The 23,819-nt window shown below is 44.5% G+C and overlaps 1 protein-coding gene and 1 long non-coding RNA gene across 5 annotated transcripts in view; one reads left to right on the top strand and one right to left on the bottom strand.

Moving 5' to 3' along the window:
* The window catches only part of LOC139071739 (uncharacterized), a 111,717-nt gene that overhangs the window by 17,817 nt on the left and 70,081 nt on the right, over nt 1-23,819 (bottom strand). The gene's annotated exons all lie outside the window — the stretch shown is intronic.
* Nucleotides 7,871-23,667, top strand: mtfmt (mitochondrial methionyl-tRNA formyltransferase). 4 transcript variants are annotated; one of them, XM_015942197.3, is made up of 11 exons: nt 7,871-8,222; nt 10,902-11,099; nt 11,796-11,918; nt 15,577-15,679; nt 15,753-15,828; nt 15,909-16,000; nt 16,075-16,147; nt 20,450-20,520; nt 21,796-21,813; nt 21,905-21,989; nt 23,368-23,667. In XM_015942197.3, exons 1-11 carry the CDS (start codon nt 8,005-8,007, stop codon nt 23,421-23,423), a joined length of 1,113 nt encoding a protein of 370 aa, XP_015797683.2. In that variant the 5' UTR covers nt 7,871-8,004; the 3' UTR covers nt 23,424-23,667. The 4 variants fall into 4 exon arrangements, with proteins under 4 accessions (XP_015797683.2, XP_015797684.3, XP_015797685.1 ...); XM_015942199.3 differs by lacking the exons at nt 21,796-21,813; nt 21,905-21,989 and having other exon boundaries at nt 7,872-8,222; nt 20,450-20,515; XM_015942196.3 differs by lacking the exons at nt 21,796-21,813; nt 21,905-21,989 and having other exon boundaries at nt 7,873-8,222.

Here is a 23,819-nt window from a genome sequence, read left to right as displayed (position 1 = left end):
TGAGGGTGTAAGTGGGGTGGTGCGGTGGCATCAGCTGGCATATGCCGGATGATGCCCGCACTGCCCACTCACCACAGCCATGGAATACACCTCATGATCCCACAACACTATATTGGAGCAGGTGGAGGGAGACTAGGGGTCTTAGCCACCTCTGTTGTTGCTAGGCTTCCTGGGGCTGGAGGCTAGGAGGGAGATCTGGCCGTCTGGTTGGGGTCTGGGGTGGTGGGTTGCTGTGCTCAGCGTTGGGCGGGGGAGCCTGCTCATCAGCACCCCAGCAGAAAGGGTCAAACTCTGGTTACCGGTGATGGCTGTACCCCATGTGCAGCAGTACCGGGACCAGAGTTAATAGGGTGTGTATGGGGAGCATGAGTGAGTGTCTGGCGTGCATTTTTGTAAGTCTTGGGTTGTATGTGCATGTGTGAGCATGAGGGAGGGAGTGTATGACTGTGTTTGTGTATGACTGTATATGTCAGGTGGGGCCTTTGGGTCCTCCCCTCTCCTGGAACTTCTCTTGATGATATAGATCTTTGTCCCCCCTCCCCTTGCCACACCTGGTGTGGGGGCTTGTGCCATGGTCTGCCTGAGTGTTCGTGGCAACCGGGTCTGGGGGTTTAAGATTTTGGCATCTGCCTGATAGATCCCGGTGGCTGCCTGGTGGGGTCTGGGTCCCTGGGCTCTGCTGGGTCCCCGGCGGGGGTGGTCACCCCTGGGTCCCGGGTCGCTGGGTCCCGGGCTCGGCCGGCTAGGGGGTGGGAGGCTGCGGGTGGGCCTGTGGGCTTGCCGCTGATATCTCCAGGGACTCTGCCGGCCGCTGGTTGTGGCCCCCCGGGGCGATCCTCTGTGCCTCTCGAGGGGGGCGGGGGCCTTTCTGGTTGCAGTCTCCTTGGGGTTCCTGCATTCTGGGGCAACGCTTGGATCTCTGGGACTTGGAGCTCCCCCGTCTCCTGCGCATCTTTGGGGGGTGGATCTGTGGTCCCTCACACTCTCTGTTGGACGCTCCTATAGAGAAACCTTAAATAAACAAGCGCGTGTACACACACAGGTGCTCACATGGTGCTCTCAAAAGTATGGGCTTGGGCACGTTCAACACAGGTCTTAAGACTATGGGGGGCACTTAATGCATTGTGATTTATTATCGTGATTCTTCAGTTAAGCAATGTTGATTATATATATATATATATTTTTTTTTTTTCATCAAGTTGACGCAGTGATAGGTAGATCTTGTTGTATTGTTGTTGTGTCCCTTTTTTGTGTCCTTTTGTTTTTTTTGTCTTTTTCTGCAGGTTTAGAAGCAGACTCTTGTTCATTGTTTATTTTTGTGGAACCCCCCCCCCCCCCTCTCTCTCTCTCTCTCCACCTTTTCTCTTCCTTTCTCTTTCACCTCTGTCTCCGTGTCTGGTCGGAATTACAAAGCATTCAACAACAATAACAATAAAGTTTTAAGTATCAGGCGTGACATTAAAAGCAAACGCTTTGATGCTCCACCTGAGAATAAATCTGTAAGGCTTGTCACCAGCATTCAGACATGAATTCTGCTTGCTTCACAGCCAGACAGGACACGGTAAAAAAAAAAAAAAAAAAAAAAAAAAAAGCAACTGAAGACTCACTTGTTCAAGCTGGCTTTTGTATGACCTTCTTCACCACTCTCTCTTTATTCTGCTCTCCCCACCTATTCCACCTTCCTCAGGATCCACTGATTTCCCTCTTTCATGTTCACTCTCTCTCTTTCTTAACATTTTTTTAATCACAATTGCCTATTTTTACTCATTTTAAATATATTTTTAAACATTTTCTAAATGCTTTTTTATATTTTTACATTTTTTGTTTTTGTGAAGCGCCCCGTGATTTTTATCTTGAGAGGTGCTATAGAAATGATACTTTCTTCTTCTTCTTGGGTTGGCCTCTCAAATCTCTGGTGCTGAGGTCACTGAGGTGGTTAAAAAGCTCCTCTGTGGCAAGGCTCCTGGGGTGGATGAGATCTGTCCGGAGTTCCTTAAGGCTCTGGATGTTGTGGGGCTGCGTTGGCTGATGCGGCTCTGCAATATCGCGTGGACATCGGGGGCAGTCCCACTGGACTGGCAGGCAGAGGTGGTGGTCCCCTTATTTAAAAAGGGAGACCGCAGGGTGTGTTCCAACTACAGGGGATCACACTCCTGAGCCTTCCTGGTAAGGTCTATTCAGGGGTTCTGGACAGGAGGGTCCGTCGGATTGTTGAACCTCAGATTCAGGAGGAGCAATGTTGTTTTCGTCCTGGCCGTGGAACACTGGACCAGCTCTATACCCTTAGGGGATCCTGGAGGGTGCGTGGGAATTTGCCCAACCAGTCTCCATGTGTTTTGTGGATTTGGAGAAGGCGTTTGACCGCATCCCTCGGGGGGCCCTGTGGAGGGTACTCTGGGAATATGGGGTACCAGAACCTCTGATACGGGCTGTTAGGTCCCTGTATGACCGGTGTCAGAGCTTGGTCCACATTGCCGGCAGTAAGTCGGGCTCGTTCCCAGTGAGAGTTGGACTCCGCCAAGGCTGCCTTTTGTCACCGATTCTGTTCATAACCTTTATGGACAGGATTTCTAGGTGCAGCCAAGGTGTGGAGGGCATCCATTTAGGTGGCCCGAGAATTGGGTCTCTGCTTTTTGCAGATGATGTGGTCCTGTTGGCTTCATCAGAACGTGATCTTCAGCTTTCGCTGGAGCGGTTCGCAGCCGAGTGTGAAGCATTTGGGATGAGAATCAGCTCCTCTAAATCTGAGACCATGGTCTTGATTCGGAAAAGGGTAGAATGCCTTCTCCGGGTCAGGGATGAGGTCCTGCCCCAAGTGGAGGAGTTTAAGTATCTCAGGGTCTTGTTCACGAGTGAGGGAAAACTGGAGCGTGAGATCGATAGGCGGATTGGTGCTGCATCTGTAGTGATGCGGACGCTGAACCGGTCTGTCGTGGTGAAGACAGAGCTGAGTCAGAAGGCGAAGCTCTCGATTTACCGGTCGATCTACGTTCCTACCCTCACCTTTGGTCATGAGCTTTTGGTAGTAACTGAAAGAACGAGATCGTGGATACAAGCGGCTGAAATGTTTTCTCCGAAGAGTGGCTGGGCTCTCCCTTAGAGATAGGGTGAGAAGCTCTGTCATTCAGGAGGGGCTCGGAGTAGACCCGCTAGTCCTCCACATCAAGAGTAGCCAGTTGAGGTGGCTCGGGCATCTGGTCAGGATGCCTCCTGGATGCCTCCCTGGTGAGGTTTTCCAGGCATGTCCAACCGGGAGGAGACCTAAAGGTAGACCCAGGACACGGTGGAGGGACTATGTCTCTCGGGCTGGCCAGGGAACACCTTGGGGAGAGGGAAGTCTGGGCCTCTCGCCTTAGGCTACTGCCCCCGTGACCTGACTCTGGATAAGCGGATGAAAATGGATGGATGGATGGATATTTTTAAAGGTTTTTAAGGTTTCATAAAGAAGCAACCATTTTTCTAGCTGCTGGTGAACAGAGGAGCTTTGAACATGAGCTCTTGTGACCAGATTTACACTCCTGTTATAATCACCTTTTCAAACATGTTCACCATCATAAGTTATGTACATATCATTGCTTTTATTTCTTTTTACAGACTCCAGACAGCAGCTCCAGCAGTGGCAGGAATCTCAAAGATGTCTGGCATGGCTGGACTCTGTCTTCTGTTGGAGACAACCTCTGACAGAGACTTGTACTGGGCTCGTGTGTCTCTTTGTCGTTTAACTTGTTGCCACAGCAGAACCCACACAGTTTAAGCTCTAGTGAAATATCCAAAGGGGTTCGAAGGAAGGCACTTGATGACCGAGAACCTTCAGCTCAAGTGAAATAATTTTATAATGGTGCCAGTCTATAAGGGAAGAACAGTTTGGGTAGTTTGGTTCCTTTGTGTTTAGTGGGTGAAAATGTATTTTAACATGGCTATTCATCTTTATGGATCAATGATGTAAGGAATAAAAGAAAAAATTTCATTGAAAACCGTAACAATCTTTTAAAAGAAAGATAAAACAAACCTGCCATCACAGAATAGCCCACTGATTGTTCTATAAACATGACTCCACTAACACAGGCACCGTCAGGTTTCAGATGGGCCAATCAAACAAAATGAGAATCCGCACACTTCAATCTGCGATGTAGGAGTTTATTGGTCAAGCTTTTGGTCAGAGACCTTCATCAGGAAATGATGATGCAATTCCCAATGAAGGTCTCTAACCGAAAGCTTGACCAATAAACTCCTACATCGCAGATTGAAGTGTGCGGATTCTCATTTTGTTTATTCCACTTTTTGATGCAGCACCTTTTCCCAGATGAGCGGTGACTCCTTCTACTCTAGATGGGCCAATTAAACTAATGATTATCAACATAAGTCAATAGCAGAAACTTTCGCGCTAGACATTTTTGTCATTTTGACCGAGTTTAAAAAAAGGTCATGATCGTTTCTTCCCGTCATTTTCATTTCTGAAATAATAATATATAAAATTTCACAGTTTAATTTTCATTCATTTGTCATGAATATTTAGTCTAAACAAGCTGACCAGCGTGTCCAGCAACATATTAATGTTGCAACAATTTTTAAAGTAGGAACCTTACTCCTGCCGCATTATTGTTCTGGTTCTGCTGACCCGTGACCCCTAGACGCACTCTGAGCTGTTCCCCACAGCTTCTCAGCACACTGACAGTGAGCTGCTCTGATCATGGTGTCCAAGTCTGTGACAGCCTAATGCTCAGATGTTCTGATGGGAATCTTTTCTTGATCGGTTTTGTTACCTCTGTGATGTTCTCTCTGCGTAACGTTTAAAATGTCTGCACACCTGTATGCGTTGGGGTAATTCCAGTCTGTCAGAATCACCAACAGCCTTGAGATTTCTTCGTCAAAATTAACAATCAGATATGGAAAATATTCCTAGGCTTAGCAGCATGCATGGTTTGATCTGGCTGAATCTGAGCTGACTGTGACTGCCATAAAAGATGTTCTCCTGTTCAGTATTGCTGTCAGTGTTGACTCAAGGCATTTAACGGCCACATAACTGTGAATACGAACAGTGGTGTACATTTTCATTGTGAATAAATGCTGTCAGTTTAGCCTGGCCTTTATGCAGATGATGTGGTCCTGTTGGCTTCATCAGAACGTGATCTTCATCTTTCGCTGGAGTGGTTTGCAGCCGAGTGTGAAGCAGCTGGGATGAGAATCAGCTCCTCTAAATCTGAGACCATGGTCTTGATTCGGAAAAGGGTAGAATGCCTTCTCCGGGTCAGGGATGAGGTCCTGCCCCAAGTGGAGGAGTTTAAGTATCTCGGGGTCTTGTTCACGAGTGAAGGAAAACTGGAGCGTGAGATCGATAGGCGGATTGTTGCTGCATCTGCAGTGATGCGGGCATTGTACCGGTCTGTCATGGTGAAGAGAGAGCTGAGTCAGAAGGCAAAGCTCTTGATTTACCGGTCGATTTACGTTCCTACCCTCACCTATGGTCATGAGCTTTGGGTAGTGACTGAAAGAACGAGATTGTGGCTACAAGCGGCTGAAATTAGTTTTCTCTGCAGGGTGGCTGGGCTCTCCCTTAGAGATAGGGTGAGAAGCTCGGTCATCCAGGAGGGTTTTGGAGTAGACCCGCTGCTCCTCCACATCAAGAGAAGCCAGTTGAGGTGGCTCGGGCATCTGGTCAGGATGCCTCCTGGACACCTTCCTGGTGAGGTTTTCTGGGCACGTCCAACTGGGAGGAGACCTAAATGGAGACCCAGGACACGGTGGAGGGACTATGTCTCTCACCTGGCCAGGGAACGCATTTGGATTCCCCTGGAAGAGCTGGCCCAAGTGGCTGGGGAGAAAGAAGTCTGGGCCTCTCAACTTAGGCTGTTGCCCCCGCGACCCGACTCTGGATAAGTGGAAGAAAATGAATAGGTGGCATGGAGATCAGCAGATGATGGATATCTGGGTCACGGCACCAGATGTAACCCCCTCTTTTGGTTCGATGTCACTCAGTGGACTGATGAAAACATCCATCACACCTCACTATTGCACATGGACTGGGTTGTCAAGTCAAAGAAAAGACTGAACTGAAGTGAAGCTTCAGTGCAGGCTTGAGAAGCTGGAGGAGGAGATAAGTCACTCCAATTGGTTGTTTCCATCTGATCCCTCCACAGACATGCGCATCAGAAGATTTCTCACAAAGAAGCATAAAATAAGTAAAAATGTCCCACAGGGCATTTCTTAAGCTGGGCGGACACTGTGCGACTTTTTCACTCGTAGCACTCAGCTTCAGCTCAAACTGTATGACTTCGTCGCATGGCAGATCTCATGAGTCATGCGCTCACACTGTATGACCCAGTTCTCTGATGCAACCTGACTGCTCACACTGTACGTCTGGTAGCAACACGTCGGCCCTAAAAATATGCTAAAAATAGCAGTTTTTACACAACACGTCAGACTTTTTTGTCTTGTTTTGCCTGTTGTCCTTCGGGAGTGCTGCATAGGACACACAGCGATTTAGGGGGGTTGGATGAGGAAAACGAAATAAAGAAAGTAAATCTGTGTTTTGTGATCAGTTTAATTTGACATGAACACGACAAACACGCTTTCTTGACAATCTTTGTGAGTAAAAAAACGTGTAGAAATAAAAACGAACAACGTGTGTTATTAGGGAAATAGCGGGTGAGCGGTGTTGATGCATGATAGCGCATGCTCCGTGAGCGGTTCTGATACATTTTGGGTCGCAGCTGCTCGCTGCGCCGCTTCAACAGTGCGATACCCTCACGAGGGACGTGCAAAATATCAAACACGCCAGAAGTCCGTGCCAGCTCACGATTGCTGATCGGTAGCTGGTCACGTGGTGTTAATCGCCTCTCGTAACCCCCTGTACACTACACGACGTTCGGCGCAAAACTTGCCCCGATCTCGTGGATTCTCGCATGAGTGGAAAATCGGCTCAAAAAAGTGAAAAAGTTGCACAGTGTACACCCGGCTTAAGTTGAGTCTGGCTATCCAGTTTTATTCATCAGCTAGCCTCCTGGCTGTTGAAACATTTATCTGGCAGACTGGTTAAGTGTTTCCGATCCAATCTGTTGTTCTTAGTGAAAATTAATGTTCCAGAGAAACTCTCACTTTGAGAGGTGGCAGGGCACCTGGAAGGAGATGCAGCTGACCTACACAAAACACAGAAACAGAGATGATCAGAAATCCAGTAGCAGAAACCAAAACCTGAATAAAAAGGAACAACTGATAACAAACTTGTCCTAAGAATAATTATATTTACAAAAAAAAAAATTTAATGTTTATTATGAATGGTAAGAATGTTATTATGGATATCTAGAATATAACAATTTACGTGGAGCAACAGATTTATATATATCTGGAGTACATAACAATCTGCCAACTAAATATTGCTTGTTTTTTAAGGATTTGGGTATGACTCAAATCAGTGCAGTTATGAGAAAATCTTACATAAAATTACTACTATACTACCTGCTGATATATGTTTTCAATTTGACTAGTAATAATACGATGTGGGCCTGGGATGCATTAAACAGTTGTTTTGTAAAATAGGGACATAACAAAGAGGTGTGGTTGTTATGAAATGTTAAGATGGTTCACTAAATTCGAATTCAGTTCATTGCCACCTGTTGGTGTTCTTATCAACAAGAATAAAATTAACACACAATCAACATTTTATTAGAACTGTCTATTTTTTAGTGTTTTAGTATTTCCTGCATTAATCAGCTGGAGGTTTGTGGTGAACAAATAGTTACTGAGGAATAGTTGTTGAGTTAAGGTTTTGCTACTGTAGGTAAAATTGGCGCAACAACTTGTGTAAATGCACCAGAATGCACGAAATGTCATCTACACAGCTTTGGGCACTCCAGACCACGTGGTGGCGGTAACGGACCGTTCGTGGTTCGCCCACATCGGTATTAACATGAAGAAGTAGGGGGAACATGGCTGAGCCGCAAACTGAGTGGTTCCGGAATTAAATCGTTGTCAGGTTCTGTTTAGGATCCGCGTGACATTTCCTTGATGATGTGGTCGTTTGGATGGACAGCAAGAGCTGGTCTCAAAACTCCGAGTCGCGTGAAACTGTGTCGTAAGAGGGCGGAGTGGAAAGGAGTCTACGGTCGCAAGCAGGGGCTCTGCACATCCAGCTCGTGTTCGCCACGGACAGCTCCGTGGAGGCTCATGTTCTTCGGCACCGATCAATTCGCTTTGGAGTCCCTGAAACTCCTTTCATCCAGCAGGTATGAGCGGCTGGGGTCTCCTGCCCTGCAGACTTGTGTCAAGCCAGCCTCCAGTTGGAGACTTGCAGTCAAGCCAGCGATGTGGAAACCGGATTTCAAAATAAAAGTAAACTTCGAGTGAATTAACAGATATTTTAAGAACATAACATATAATTTAGGCTTATTCAATAGAAGTGGCCTGTCAATATCAAGGTCATCTTATTTTGGATTTCAAAGTAAAAGCCCTGTGAATTTTCAACTCAGTCTGATGTTGCCTTCCAAAATAAAGGCCATTGTAAATTGCCCATATACGACCAAACTTTCAGTGATTTCAAAATGCTCTAAAATGGAAAATTGCTGTTTCCACAGGATAATTCCACTTTAGATCAACAGTATACAACCCCACAGCGAAACTTTATAAATATCAAGTCATTCTGATGTTGCCCTCCAAAATAAAGGCCTTTTTAAATTGTCCACAATTGACCTAATTTTCAGTGATTTCAAAATGCTCTGAAATAGCAAATTGCTGTTTCCACAGGGTAATTCCACTTTAGATCAACAGTATACAACCCCACAGTGATAGACAGTGATGTCTGCATATGAAAGGTTATCTTGTGGTCAGTTAGATGGTGAAAAATTGACCCTTTGGTATGTTACAACTAACTACTTTTGACAAGCTAGTCGGAGATCGTCCCAGCTTGTCTAGTTTTTCTCACACACCTCTCAGTGAGTGGTTTGATCCAGCAGATTTCTCAAGCTCAGACTTGAGCAATCGGTGGCAGGTTTTTCTGTAGGAAAGCAAGCCTTTCTGCTCTCTTGCTGTGAGCCTGTTTTCGACCAGGAAGGTGGAGACCGTGCTGAACAGCCCTTCAGTGCCAACACGAGTTAGTCCAAGCCACGTAAAATAGAAGAAGATGAGCAAAATAACTGGATTAAGGCTGGAGTATTGGGGCATTGCAGCCAGTTTAAAAGTGTTGTTTAACACCCAGATGGGGTGTTTATGTCACGATGTGGAGGGAAGGTGAGGGAGGAAGAGCGGATCCTTCAGGCAGGTAAATCAACCCAGGCCAGACAACAGCAGACATTTGGTTCCTTTTAATGGTCAGGAGTGCAGACACAACAGGGTAGACGGATGTGAACATAAACTGACATGTAACGAGTACGAACCGACAAAACCACAAGCAACACACAAGGCTTATATACACACTGGAATGGGTAATCAGGTAACAAGAGGCAGGTGGACACAATTAAGGAAAAACTCAAGGCACAGGGGAGCAATAATGTGACATTACCCCCTTCTCAAGGGCGGCTCCTGACGCCCAGCAGCACCCGCTCACGGGCAACACAAAAACACAAGTCACCAAAGTCACTGAGAGTCAGGGGACCAGCGTCCAAGGGCGGGGCAAAGCCACAGGGATTCGAGACCACTGGAACCAGGAGCACAGGAATACAAACTCGAAAGACAGGATCTCTCAAGCGGGGCAAAGCAGGAACCTCCGCTAACCAGCTGTAACGAAGGTAGCCAGAGGAGCAGCAGGAGGACAAGTAGGCATGGGGAAATCCAGCAGCAGCGGCGTAACGCCCCTCCGACCCACCAGAAGGAGAGGAGGCATCCAGAGGAGAGACACCGCACTGAAAGCGCAGACCCAGAAGGCGAAGACGCAGCACCTCGAAGCCTGACCCACCAGGAACACAGAGGTGGCGCCAGGTTACACTTCGCCTGGCCAGCAGCGTCAACAGCAGATGGAGATGAGGAGAACAACCAGATCGACCACCCGGAGAGTTGTGGATGCGCCGATCGAGCGTTGCGTCCTCCTCGATCTTGAGCACAGGAAATCCCCAGAAGACCTCGTTCTGTCAGGCATGGGGAAATCCAGCAGCAGCGGCGTAACGCCCCTCTGACCCACCAGAAGGAGAGGAGGCATCCAGAGGAGAGACACCGCACCGAAAGCGCAGACCCAGAAGGCGAAGACGCAGCACCTCGAAGCCTGACCCACCAGGAACACAGAGGTGGCGCCAGGTTACGCTGCGCCTGGCCAGCAGCGCCAACAGCAGATGGAGATGAGGAGAACAACCAGATCGACCACCCGGAGAGTTGTGGATGCACCGATCGAGCGTCGCGTCCTCCTCAATCTTGAGCACAGGAAATCCCCAGAAGACCTGGGCAACTCACTGCAGGATCCTTTTGGTCGGTTCGTTCTGTCACGATGTGGAGGGAAGGTGAGGGAGGAAGAGCGGATCCTTCAGGCAGGTAAATCAACCCAGGCCAGACAACAGCAGACATTTGGTTCCTTTTAATGGTCAGGAGTGCAGACACAACAGGGTAGACGGATGTGAACATAAACTGACATGTAACGAGTACGAACCGACAAAACCACAAGCAACACACAAGGCTTATATACACACTGGAATGGGTAATCAGGTAACAAGAGGCAGGTGGACACAATTAAGGAAAAACTCAAGGCACAGGGGAGCAATAATGTGACAGTTTATGTGGCGGATGTGCTGCTGTCTTGTGTAAGATATTCTGAGAGTGATTCTGTTAGAGGCTTTTCTGGTAGAATTGTTACACTAAATGTGTGGCTCCATGCTTGTGAAAACCAAGAGGGTGGTTCTATAAAAGCATGCAGAAAAGGACACCCTCCTCAACAACAGTTTCATAATAAAATTATTCAAATTATAGGTTCTGTTTTTATCCAGGAAATCCAGTGAAGCCCTAGTGGAGACCCTTGAGGTTGTGACATTGTCTCAGGACGTTCCTGTGAAGAGGTTTGCCCAGCAGAACCACCTTCCACTCCACAACTGGCCCCCCGTCATCGCAGAAGGGCAGTTTGATGTTGGTGTCATCGTATCTTTTGGCTGTTTGCTCCACCAAAGAATTATCAACAAGTTTCCATAGTGAGCATTCATTAGTAACGACCACATCTGTTTTACCTGTGGAGCGGGGATGCTACTAATAAATATTTCAAATACCAACTAGTTCATTTGTCTACAATGAGTTGATTTGTCAGCTCTATTAAACAACTGCTTCCTGTGGGTCCGCCTCCTGTTGTGGGCGCCAGTCAAGGTCTCACCTCACCTGCTCTGGTCCCTAAGCCCATGAACGCCACCCTGAGTCTCCTAACAGTAAAAAACTGAAACAAGCACCCGAGACCCTGATCTGAACGTAACAAATCCAACATCAGCATTAGATCCACACAGAATAAAGGCATGCTGCTGCATCGTGCTCCTGATGTTTCTGCAGTGATGTTTCTGTAGATGGAAATCATCTGAATTCGTCTTTGTTTACCCAAAATCTAAAACATAAAGATGCCATGCAGTATACCGGCAGCCATTTGGGACCAGCCTCTACGAGAAGCTTTAGAACATCTTGATGATCATAGACAAGGACCCGAGGAATCAGAACCTCATAAGTGACTTTGTCAAGTTTTAAAAATCCAATAGGCTAAATGGATATGCAGATTACAGTTGCAGACTATGGAAAATAAAAATATTTTCACCATTTATTTCCTCTTTTGAGTGTAACACAAATCTAAAATGGGAAATAACTGTTTGTAATTGTGCATGTATTCTTGTGCAAACAATTTTTTGCAGTGGGATTTTAAACGTTCACCCCAGCCTGTTGCCAAGGTGGCGAGGTCCAGCACCAGTCTTCCACACCATCCTGCATGGTGACACAGTGACGGGAGTAACCATCATCCAGATACGTCCTCACAAGTAATTAAATAAAAGCAGCTTTGCTGTTGTTTTTCGTTTTCACCACAGTAAAGGAAGTGTTGGTCTGAGCAGTTCCTGAAGAAACTGTTGGAACTGCTGCCTTAGTTCAGGAAGACATTTTTATTTTCAAGCACCTTTTAAGATAAAAATCATGAGGCACTTCACAAGCACGATAAAGAAATTAAAAAACATGTTTTTTAAATGCCCAAGAATATACTAATTACCCAGAAACACCAGACTAAGTAAGAAGAGGTAGTAGGTCACAACATAGCCAGCCTTAACAAATGAGTATTTTAAAGGAGACCACTGAGTCCACTGATCTCAGACTGAGGGGGAGAGAGGTCCAGAGTCTGGGGGCCACAGCAGCAAATGATCTGTCACCTTTGACCTTTAGCCTGGTGCTGCACAACCAGTAGGCTTTGATCACTGGACCTCAGGGACCTGCTGGGGGTGTAGGGACTAATAAGATCACCAATGTAGGATGGTGCTTGTCCATGTAAGGCCCTATAGACCAGAACCAGGATCTTGAAATGAACCCTGAAGTAGAGGTCTGTTTTTTCTATTGTCAATACCGATACAGATATGTAGAAGACGTGGTCAGCTGATGGCCGATATGTAAACACTTTATTTTCATGCTAAAATGTCATTCATCAGTTGATGCTCCAAATCTCTGAAGCTGAATTAGTTTTTGAGCTCTGAATTTAACTAGCTGTTAAATCTGAACTTTGTGGACTGCTCAGTAATAAATAAATAAATTAGGTTATTTATTATGCAGATGTTATTGGTAAGCATAAAAATATATTTAATATAAATTTGCAGCAGGACTGGGCTGCCCAAAGATGAGCCTGACTTTAAATTGACTTTACTAAAAACAAATATCAACCGATGTATAAAAAACGGTAAATATTGGCCCTGGCATTTTTACTGTGATTGCCTGTTTTTCTGTAAAGTCACAGAAAAAGAGAGATGTTCAGGTCAAGCAGGCTGCTTCATGCGCGTTCACGCTCAGGCATAGCCCTCCGAACCGTTCTTTGAGCGTTGTTTCAGCTGTCATCAAGGATTATAAATGTTACAGATACAAAAGACGTCATTAGTGCTTTAGCTCACCTAGTAAGACGTTGGGCTTTCGTGCAGAAGACCTGGGTTCGATTCTCAATGTGATTAATAGTTCATTAGAGTTTATTTTTTACATTAATGATATATTTTTTTACTGTAAGATTTTATTTTTGAGACTCGCCGAACGGCATTGAATTCACTGATAAAAAAAATGTGGGTTCAACTTTCGTTTTGGAACAATTTTTCAAGCAAGGGAAGGCCATGATCTGAGCATGCAGGAGGACTGACCCATCATAAACCTTTGTCGGCTGTGCTGAAGAGAAAGGTATAGAACCAAATTATTTAATTAATTAGCTGCGCTAATTCTCCTGCCCTCTGTCCCCCCCCCCCCCCCCCCACACACACACACGGGACTGTCTCAGCCGTTATTTTCGTTAAGGAGTGTGCACGTACAGCATGTGCGCCTCGTGCACGAGCCTACTATTGAAGCTGCCGTTACTCTTTTGGCCTGAGGGGGCAATCGCAAGCAAAAATTCTAAACTCTGTAAAGTCCCTTTAAACTGATCACAAAACACAGATTTACTTTCTTTATTTCGTTTTCCTCATCCAACCCCATAAATCCCTGCGTGTCCTCCTGCAGCACTCCCGAAGGACTTCAGGCATGACAAAAAAGTCTGACGTGTTGTGTAAAAAGTGCTATTTTTAGCATATTTTTAGGTCCGACGTGTTGCTACCAGACGTACAGTGTGAGCAGTCAGGTCGCATCCGAGAACTGGGTCGTACAGTGTGAGCGCATGACTCGTGAGATCTGCTCTGCGAGGAAGTCGTACAGTTTGAGCTGAAGCTGAACGCTGCGAGTGAAAAAGTCGCACAGTGTCCGCCCAGCTTAAGATTTGTCAGGTTACAATAAGCTAAAAATAAATTTCAGGTGTGAGATAAATGTTCGTTTTTGGCCTTTAACATACAAAGAATGTACAGCTTTATCAAATGATAAGAGGTTTTAAAAATATACAGTTACTCACTATCAGTAAATCTGAGCAGATGGGTGGTGTTTGAGCTAGTCTGCAGTTGGGTGTGACTCACACTCAAAGAACAACACACTCAGGCTTTAATTTCTGTCTGCCAGAGAAGCAGGTTTGATGTATAAAGCTCCAGCAGTTACCTTACTACAGTGCTGGACCATTCAGCCATTAGCATTCCAGTTTAGCTCATTACCACAGCTAGCATGTCCCTTGCTATGCTTATTCAGACACCAGTGAAGTTCTCTACATGTTCACCAGTTGTGCTGGTGAAGGGTCTCAGTAACGCTAATGCTAATGATGGCTGAAACAGCTGGTTTTTGCTGCTGGATAAAAATAAAGACGAAACTCGTCCATGACTGATAAACGTGATCTAAAGACAGTATGTACCTTAGCAGAAACTAGAATTTGAAGATGGGTAGACAACTCACTAAAACATTAGAGATTATAAATAGAAAGATATAAATTAGAGAATATAAATACTGTGGAAAGACGGTTTGTCTTTACACAGTAGTAATAAACTAATTATTTTCATTTTAAGTCATTATTTATTTGCATTAATAAAACACTAATTTGTGCAAACAAAACAACAGAAAATAATTATACGAATTTAAATGTTGGCTGATTTCTATGTAATAAAGTAAAGCAACATTGTACACAGGTAGCATCATTAGTTGCGTTTTCCTATCTTAACGCCACCCAAAAACCTCTCCATCCCAAAACAGCAGGGCAGAATTTGCCGTGGTGTTGAGCGGACAAGACACACGACAGAGCCTCACTCCCGAGGCTGCGGGCCACCGCTAGCATTGATGCTTGTTAGCATTGAGCCTCATGGGTAACACAATGTTGTCTGCTTTTTTTTGTTTGGACAAACAACAAGATACTAGTTCTTACCTGTCTAGGAGAACTCTGCATGCCTCCTGAAACGGATTTGGTCCAAACGTCTCCACTTTTGAAAATAGTTTCCACTGTTTAGCTTCATTTTATTTCTCCTGTTGTTCTTCAGTCTTTGGGAAGGATGGACGCTTCTTATGTTCACAAGAAAATCCTTCTGTACTGCTGCGTGTGCTGGCTTCAGTTCTCTCCACAACACTGTTTCAACTAACCAGGAGGACAGAAGGCTCCTTCTGGCTGGAGATTGGCTGCTGGTGGAGAGTGGAGGCCAATAACAAATGCAACACAGCAGTGGTGTTGGAGACGTGGTAACCCACCAGGCTCAAATGTGATTGGCTCTGGAACCAGGAAGAATGCTTGTTAACAGAAAGGCTGTCACGACCCGGCAGAAAACCTGGTATTCCCCCAGCCAGCTGAAAAGGAGATCCTGTCATTGTAACCTTACCTGCAAAGGGATAGACTCACTGGACTGTTTTGTGATTATTTACTGTCCAGTTCTTACATAGTTCACCTTTAAAAAGCAGCTGAAAACTCGTCTGTTCAGGCTGGCTTTGGTGTCAACTCCTGTTCATCCTCTTCTTCCTAACTTTTAAAAACTTTATTGTTCTTGTGAAGCACCTTTTGATTTTTATCTTGAGAGGCGCTATATAAAAATATCCTTTCTTCTTCCATTTCTTCCTCGTCGTCAGGTTTGACGTTGGTCCCATTCTCAACCAGGAGCTTTATCAGGTACCAGAAAACTCCACTGCTGACGAGCTTGGAGCTGCGCTAGCTGTTAAAGGAGCTCATCTAGTAAGTAGTTGGAGACTGGAGACCGTTTATCAATACAAATGTTATGTAATGATTCTGTTCATTGATCCTTTAGCTGATCGATACATTGAGGAAACTCCCTGAGAGAATTGAGGTGAAACGGGAGCAAGGGCATGCAGGTGCAACATTTGGTATGTGGTTACTGACTCATTTATAAACAATAATAAACAACAATGTAACTCAAAATAAGCATTTCACTTTTGTCCAACAGCCCCTAAAATTAACACAAACATGAGCTGGGTGTTTTGGGAGGAACAAACCTGCAATCAAGTTACTCGTTTGTATCGTGCAATTGGATCACGGGTAAGGATTTTGGGGGGTGGGGGTGGGTGTAAATTAACGTTTTGATTGTTTCTATGTTGCTTGTTTATCAACAGATACCTTTGAGAACTACATGGAGGGGCAGAACAGTGAAACTTTTAGATTTTGTTGGAAAGTATCACGTTTCAGGTAAGTCTTGAGTTTAACATTTAATTTACTGACTGCTTGCTTATGGATGCTAACTTTGCGCTGCAAGATGAATTCTCGTGAGATTTGGAGTTTTCCCAATTCAGGAAATTCCATCTTTTACCGCTCCAGTTGAAACCGTCTGACCTCTGGACTCAGCCGAATATACATTTTACTGATGCGCGCGCGTGCGTGTGTGTGTTAATGTTTTCAAACTGTTATGGGAATTTGGGGTCATTATGTAAAGCACTTTGCTTGAAAAGCACTTCATAAATAAAATCTGATTGATTGATTGATTGATTGATTGATTGATTGACCTAAAATAGGCCGGACCAATCGTGTGTCAGCACTGTGCTGTAGGGTGGGACTTAGTTTTGACGATAGTATCAAGCGCCCGGCTAAGCAAAACAAACATGGCCGCACCGGTTGGCGCTAACAGCAAACAATAGTCACGACGGCAATATGGGGTCCATGGCCTAAAATGGTCGCGATTGTAGTCATTTGTAGTTTAACGTATAGCTGGATGTGTAACAGTTGTAAGTGTACATCCACTAGGTGTCAAAGAGATAGCTCAACTGTTAGGCATCTGCCGTACACGCTGGGTTCAAGCCCAGGCAGGGACAGATGAGCTTCCTATTCAAATGCATATGGAAAGGTTTCTTATTCCACTAATGGTATTTTATTACATTAATGATATATTTTGTTTTACAGTAATAAGAAGTTTAAATTTTAATTATTAAACGTCCAATTGAGATGATGTCACAGTCAGAAAAGATGCCGGTTCAACTTTCATTTTGGAACAATTTTCAACCATGGCGGAACGTTGCGGGCTGGACCGTGAGAGCAAGGGAGGGGGGTCGGGGTTGCTTTGCACCGCTACCGTCTCTTGTCAGTATCAGCAGAGGGGAGGCCCGCGGTTCACTTCGCTGCCGCGTGTCAGATCTGGAACCTGCCTTCCCTGGAAGTAGGTCACCGACACCCGGTTTCTCAGAGTTACAGGCGTTGAGCGATTGATTTCATGCTGCAGTTGAGAATGTGACCTTCATGTCACAGATGACTGCTTCAAACATCCAGCGGTACCAGAGTGGAAATTCTGACAAATTACTTCTGTATTAAGAACTTAACACAGCCGTAAAAACCATGTGTCCTGAGTAGCCCAGTGGTTAGAGTAACTACCGGGCATGCTGTTTCGCTTTAACTTTCCACGAGTTTAACCCCCGGTCTCAGCAGTAACTAGTTACTCTTTTTCAGCTACACTTTGTTTTCAACCCTTTATTGGTAAACTGTTTGAAATATGAGGACTAATCTTTTTTAATTTTTTTACTTTTGTTGTTTATTTAGCCAGTGTGAGTCAGGGTATCCACGGGTCCTTAAAAAGTCTTAAATTAGCTTTTCCAAATTTAAGGCCTTAAAAATCCTTAAAAATGACAAATAATCCACAATGTTTCCAAAGGTCTTAAATTACCAAAGACCCAGTAAACAAGATTATTTCATTTCTATGATATTTTATTGAATTTCTAGTTAGTGTTCAGCATTTTTTGTGTACGATGTTGGCATAAGCGGAACCGTACACATTCAGTTGGTTGTGAAAGGGGACTATTTTTAGATGAGCACATTAGCTGGTTAAGCTAGTGGGAGCTTGCGCCATGGTGAAGTGCAAGTTTAATTTTAACTGGATGGCTAATCCCACGTTTGTGACGTGGTTAGCACCAGTTCCAAGCAATAGCTGGAAATTATAGCTTGAATTTAATTTAAAAAATAGCTTAAATTTGGTCAAAGTGGCCTGAAAAAGGTCTTAAAAAGTCTTACATTTGGCTCCCTTAAACCTGCAGATACCCTGGTGAGTCCATGTGAGGTGAAAAGAGTAAATCAACTAAAGTGTTGCTTGGAAATGACCTAAAATATAAAAACATTAAATCTGCTTCAGCTGGCTAAGTAAATTACTGCAAACTAGGGCTGTCGCGGTAACCGCAAAAATGAAATATCGCAATATGAAGAAGCCCACCGCGCTGCATCATGGGCCACCGCGATTACTGAACTTGGTTCAACTCAATGATGCATGTTGAGAAGGATGGCTGCACTGGTATCAAAACGAAACATTACTTCGCTCCTTTGGGAGCACTTTGGTTTTCAGTACGTCAGCTGCTGCGCAGCCAGAGTCCTTGGCCGAGACAGAGCTGCCACCAGCGGCAAAAATAAATAAATAAATAAATGCTCGGAGACCTGCTAAAGTCCCGGACAAGCACTGCTTCTGCAACCGTCCCGAAGAGAGTTTGAGCCGAGCTGGAGCTCACTCGCTACCTGCAGGAGGAATGCATCCACCCTAAAGAAACCCCCTGACATGGTGGAGCAACAACCGGGAGAGATTCCCTTTGGTCGCCAGAGTCGCACGCAAGTACGTGTGCGTTAGTGCAACGAGCGCACCATCCGAGAGGGTTTTCAGTGTTGCTGGAAATGTTGCCACCCCTCTCAGATCCTCTCTCAAAGCGCATATGGTTAACATGCTGGTTTTCCTTGTATGTAACAAGGACGTGACCGAGCTATAAATCACCGTCATTCGGTGAAATGTGTTGTGCGCCCGCCCCCCGGCGCGCGCGCGCCCGGTACATGTAATTTTTCATGCTTGATTTTAAACAACTAAACAAAATGGGGACTTGTTTCTTATTTGTTAGATGCTGCAGCCAAATTTGCATTTAAAAGTTTAACCTCCTGAATTTTGTTGTTTTTAAGTTCAGTCGGAGTAATTTTCACTTTAGAAGTGGGGGGGGGGGGGGGGGGGGGACACGGGGGTGGGGGTATCTTTACAGTATGTTCTAATGGGAAACAGGCTTCAACACAAACGGTTGTTTTCTGCTTGGTCTTAGAGCTCAACCAGCGTCAATTTAATATAAAGTAATATTGTTTTTGGATGGTAAAAAGTGCAGGGGTCAAAACTTGACTTTGTAAAAAGTGGGGGGGGGGGACATGTCCCCCCTGTCCCCCCCCCCAAAATTACGTCCATGAGTCGGACTCCGACTGTCGGAGAAACAAACGTTACTGCGATCTGTGTTGTTACTGCCCTTTGATCTGCATTCAGTAAAGCGTTATAAAAGAAGGCACGACAATTTTTAACCTTTTTTAAATGTGTAAACATTATGTTTAGATAGTACTGCAATAAAAAAGGGCTGCAATAATATCGCACACCGCAATATTAAGCCACCCTGAATCACCGCAGGGGGAATTCCTCAACCGCGACAGCCCTACTGCAAACACCGAGAGTTGAATCGGCATCAACACATGGAAAAACAAGATGAAAGGCACACACTTTAACCACTGGACCACTATGGCCAATACAGCAACGGACTTGCCCAACATCTGTTGTAGGTGTGTTTTGTTAGAGCGGGCGTGGGCGGAGCTTCACTGAAACAGACCGTATCATTTCCAGGTATAAATTCAGGCTGACAAAAATAACTAATATTTAAGATAAAATAATATTTCAATAGTGGCAACCGTAACATGTTAGCATATATTGTGCCTACCTTTCCCATCAAAGGTTTAAAGCAGGGGTGCTCAGTAGATGGCCCTGCACGCGAGCACCCTCTTTCTGGCTCCCGGACCACCAGTACCTGGGGGGCCACAGTATCACAGTATGGTGCTGCCAAACTGTGAGCCCCACTTACTTTAACAGCACCACCCATTTTGTTTCTTCTGAGGGTCCACCATGAAAAACACTTTACAATAAACGCTAACCAGGTATAGCTAGTCTGTCTTGAGGAGTAAACATGAATTACCAAAAAGCGCTACTGCTTCACACAAGATGAAGACACAAGACTTTGCGGAGCGGTCTGGAGACTCTGAAGTTAAAAGTGTGATATTTTGGCCACAAAGGGTGGTGGGGGCTAAATGACTTCTCATTAACCCTGTAAAAGGACATTTTAGCACATACTGTACATACAGGGTGACGGTGGCACAGGAGTTAAGTGCTCACCCCATAATCGCTCAGTCTGTCGACGTGTCCTTGGGCGAGGCACTGAACCCCCCTGCTGGTGGAGTTCGGAGGGACCGGTGGCGCCTGTGGACAGCAGCCTCGCCAGCTGTGGCTATAATGTAGCAGCAATGTATGTGTGAATGGGTGAATGACTTATTTTGTTGTAAAGCGCCTTGGGGGGTTCCGGGACTCTAGAAGGAGTTATATCAAACACTGGCCATTTACTGGTTCATGAAAATGCTTTCAAACATGAAAACATTGCATAATATGCCTTTAAGTGTTGTGTTTATTATTGGTCCATCTGAGTGATGTAACTTTGAACTTTATTTCTCATACAGATCAAAGACATCAGACCCCTGGATCTGTGTTCTATGACAAAGGTTCCTGTACGCTGGCTATCTGTTGTAAGGTTTGTTCAAAGGGTTAACCTCTAAAATCTGTATGTACATCAACCATTCATTCATTCATTCTGTGTCAGTCACTGAAATCTGGGTTATACAGGTGTACCGCAAATCCTCTAATATTGGCCTGAATCAACCGGTCTCGCTGTCAGTGGGGGTAAATAAAGGCCGGTCTCTAATAGTGACTGGCTTTACGGCACAAACCTAACCACGGTTTTGATCATTTTAAAGTACTATTGATCTTAAAATATTTTCATAAATAGCGCACTTACCCACTGTTAATGAATTAGACTCTCACAAAACACGACGGCAAGTCTAAACACGTATAAACAATAGTCACTTCCCACTTCCTGTTCTCAAGTCCCGCGTGACTTTCCAAGAAGTGCTCAGTCGTGCGGCGCGTGCTGTGTGACCACTTGACTTCTCAAAATGGCCGCCAGTGTGCCCCAGGATTTATTTACTTTGTTGAATGGGTGTAAAAATGCCCAAATTTTGTGTGATTGGGACAAAAACAAGCATTTTTTTTTTCATGTCCCGAAAGTAGTGCGCCACAAAGGACTTACTGAAACTTACTGAACGAAGACAGAATAGTGGACTGTAATCTTCGGCTGCAAGATGAGTAGAAATGGAACAGGAATGCTAGTTTGCAGTGATCACTTCCTCACAGATTCATTTCTTATTTAAGTAATATTAGTGTTACATTTGTTGCCAGTAAAAAAAATAATCATAATTCCTTTTTTAATTTTAACATTTACAAAAACAAAGCATGCTGGGAAATCTATTCATCCACTCAGTTTAGTCCAGTTAGTTTAATCAGAATCGTCATCACCGACAAACCAACTTCAGTGGAGAGAAGCTAACAAGCCTTTAGCTTAGCGCCAATGTTCAGAGAACAAAACAAGAGAATAAAAGGCAGAGGCGGCCATTTTATCTTTTTAAAACATTTGTTGTGCTTAAATCCAGTTACTGCAGTGGTTCCGGTTCAGTTCATCTATCAGTGTGCCTTCAGATGCATCCGAAAATTTCCTTGTGAGAACAGAACGAAGATAGTGGATTTCCCTTTCATCAATATGTTTGCTGCATAGAAGAAACACAGATTCTAGCCTTCTGCTCCTGCTGCTGTGTGTGTGTGCGTACGTGCGTGCGTGTGTGTGCGTGTGTGCACACGTACGTGCATGTGTGTGCATGTGTGTAAAACAGCTTTAGGGCACAAGGCAACTTAGTTTTCTGATAAATGTTAAATTTTGCTTTTTTTACTCTTTTCTTTACTTCACAATAAGCAGCTGGACATCGGTAGCCTGGTAAGCCAGACTATATAATTGTAATATTTAGTCTGACAACGCTCCATTGGCAGCTCTCATTTGTGGGGCGGGTTCTACCGTTGTCTTTCAGACGATCTCCCCATGCTACAGGACAATAAACAACGTGACGTACTCACTGCAGTGGATGTCAGTAAACGAGGCAGCTGTTGAAGAAGGCAAAGATGCACCCTTTTTTCTAAATAAAGGACTTAAATACTTCTATCTGCTCCTGATTCTAATAAAGTCCCAATAGCCTGATGTAAAAAGCGTTTCAAACTAGCTGTCACCATCTTGTTCCACTCTGTTGCATCATCCCACCCACCAGATGAATAGAGGGCCTTGATTGGTCCACAAAACGGATAAAGCGCTATGATTGGCCCACCATTATGGACCAATCACAGCTCTCTATGTGGTTTAAAACCCCTCTAGAGAGCTGTGATTGGCCAGCCAGAATGCTGCTAGGGGCTGTTGAAGTCTTGCGTTATATTATTGCATTAAGCCCAGTTTTTCTGCTGGAGCAGGGAAACAACTAAAACATGATGGATATGGAATATTGAGCTGGTGTAAAAAATTAGGCATCATTGTTTTTACTTCACTAGCTGGTGGGCCGGTGTCGGCTCAAAATGCCCGGGCTGATTTTTCATCCCAGTCCAGCCCTGCCTGAATGTGTCTGATTAGTTAATAAAGTTTTGTTTAGATTGATTTTCAGAATGTCATTATTTTCCTTGTAATTTTCAAAATAATATTATGGTAGGGAAAACCAACTACGACGAGGTGAGCTGAGTTATCCCACGCTGAGCTGTTTTAGGCTGAATGGTGCTGCCAGCGGTACTCAATAGGAGACCTGCGGGCCCTTCTTTGTGGCCCCGATCCACCAGCTAATGATTCTGTGTCATGGGGTCCAGAAAACCCTCTGGGTCTCTAAATTCAGACTCTCTTCACATAATTCCACCTGGAACTTCCTGCAATCACACTGAAGAGATGTTCTGCCCCTCCTTGCTCTAATATCCGCTCATGGAGATGGAACATGTGGATGCTGTGACAGAATTCATTAAAATCTTCTAAACTTTGGTCTTCTGAGACACACCCAGTCTCATCGTGATATCTTGTTCTGTCAGAGTGAAGGTGGTAAAAACGTCTGCCAACTAGCAGTCGTAGTTTGAAGTGCAATACACAAAAGAAGTACTGTAGGTGTTTGCATGCAAATTCTTAATAAAAATGGATGCACTACTTTAAATACATTGATTCAGTATCATAACAAAAAATATGAAAACATTTCAGCGTAGGGATATTTTCATACATCTCTTTTCACCAGTAAGTATCTCCAATCACCCAAACCGTGGAAACCAGTGTACACCAGACGTGTTAGCCTTTCATTAATGATACTTTGATCTAAAATCATGGTAAAACACTCTACAGGAGTTTACAGTAAAATAATACTTTTAAAAGAGAAGTAAAGTTCTGAAAACACCTGTACATTTTGGGGGCTGGACCCAGACTTTTTAACATCGGTAACTCTTGGCAGTTAAACGCTGTTTGTCTTCTGTTTTCCAGGATGGTTGGGTGGGCTTCAAAGCTGTACTCCTGAACAAAAGACTCACAGCAGCTGATTTCTATAATGGATATTTGCATCAAACGTTTCAAAAGAACTCACCCAGCTGGACAGCTGAAGAGCGCTTTGTCAGTCCAAAAGAAGAAAACAAGGAGCTTCACAAGAGTGAGAAATCACTGAGATGCAGAAACACATTTCATACTTAGCATATGAGTAAAAATATAAGAATTATGGACTTCAACCCTCTGTTTTGGGTTTTTGTATTATATTCATACCTGTAATAAAAATTGTTGAATAAGAAATTATCAGTGATGTTTCTTGTTGTACGATATTTTTAAGAGGACAACAAATTGAAATTAAAGTGTGATTTGTTGGTTATTTAGACTATCATAGTTTCCATTCCCTTCAGGGCAGCAGTAGCTCAGGAGGTTGAGCAGGTTTTCCAGCAATCAGA

Source organism: Nothobranchius furzeri, chromosome 9 (assembly GCF_043380555.1).
Source record: "Nothobranchius furzeri strain GRZ-AD chromosome 9, NfurGRZ-RIMD1, whole genome shotgun sequence".
Taxonomy (NCBI): domain Eukaryota; kingdom Metazoa; phylum Chordata; class Actinopteri; order Cyprinodontiformes; family Nothobranchiidae; genus Nothobranchius; species Nothobranchius furzeri.
This window is presented reverse-complemented; position numbering and strand designations above follow the sequence as displayed.

Excerpts from the sequence above, each read along its gene's own strand:
- mtfmt (XM_015942196.3), top strand. The coding sequence starts at position 8,005 with ATGATGTGGTCGTTTGGATGGACAGCAAGAGCTGGTCTCAAAACTCCG. Across the intron at positions 15,829-15,908 it reads GCATGCAGGTGCAACATTTG|CCCCTAAAATTAACACAAAC; the intron begins GTATGTGGTTAC and ends TTTGTCCAACAG. Across the intron at positions 16,148-20,449 it reads TGGAAAGTATCACGTTTCAG|ATCAAAGACATCAGACCCCT; the intron begins GTAAGTCTTGAG and ends TTTCTCATACAG.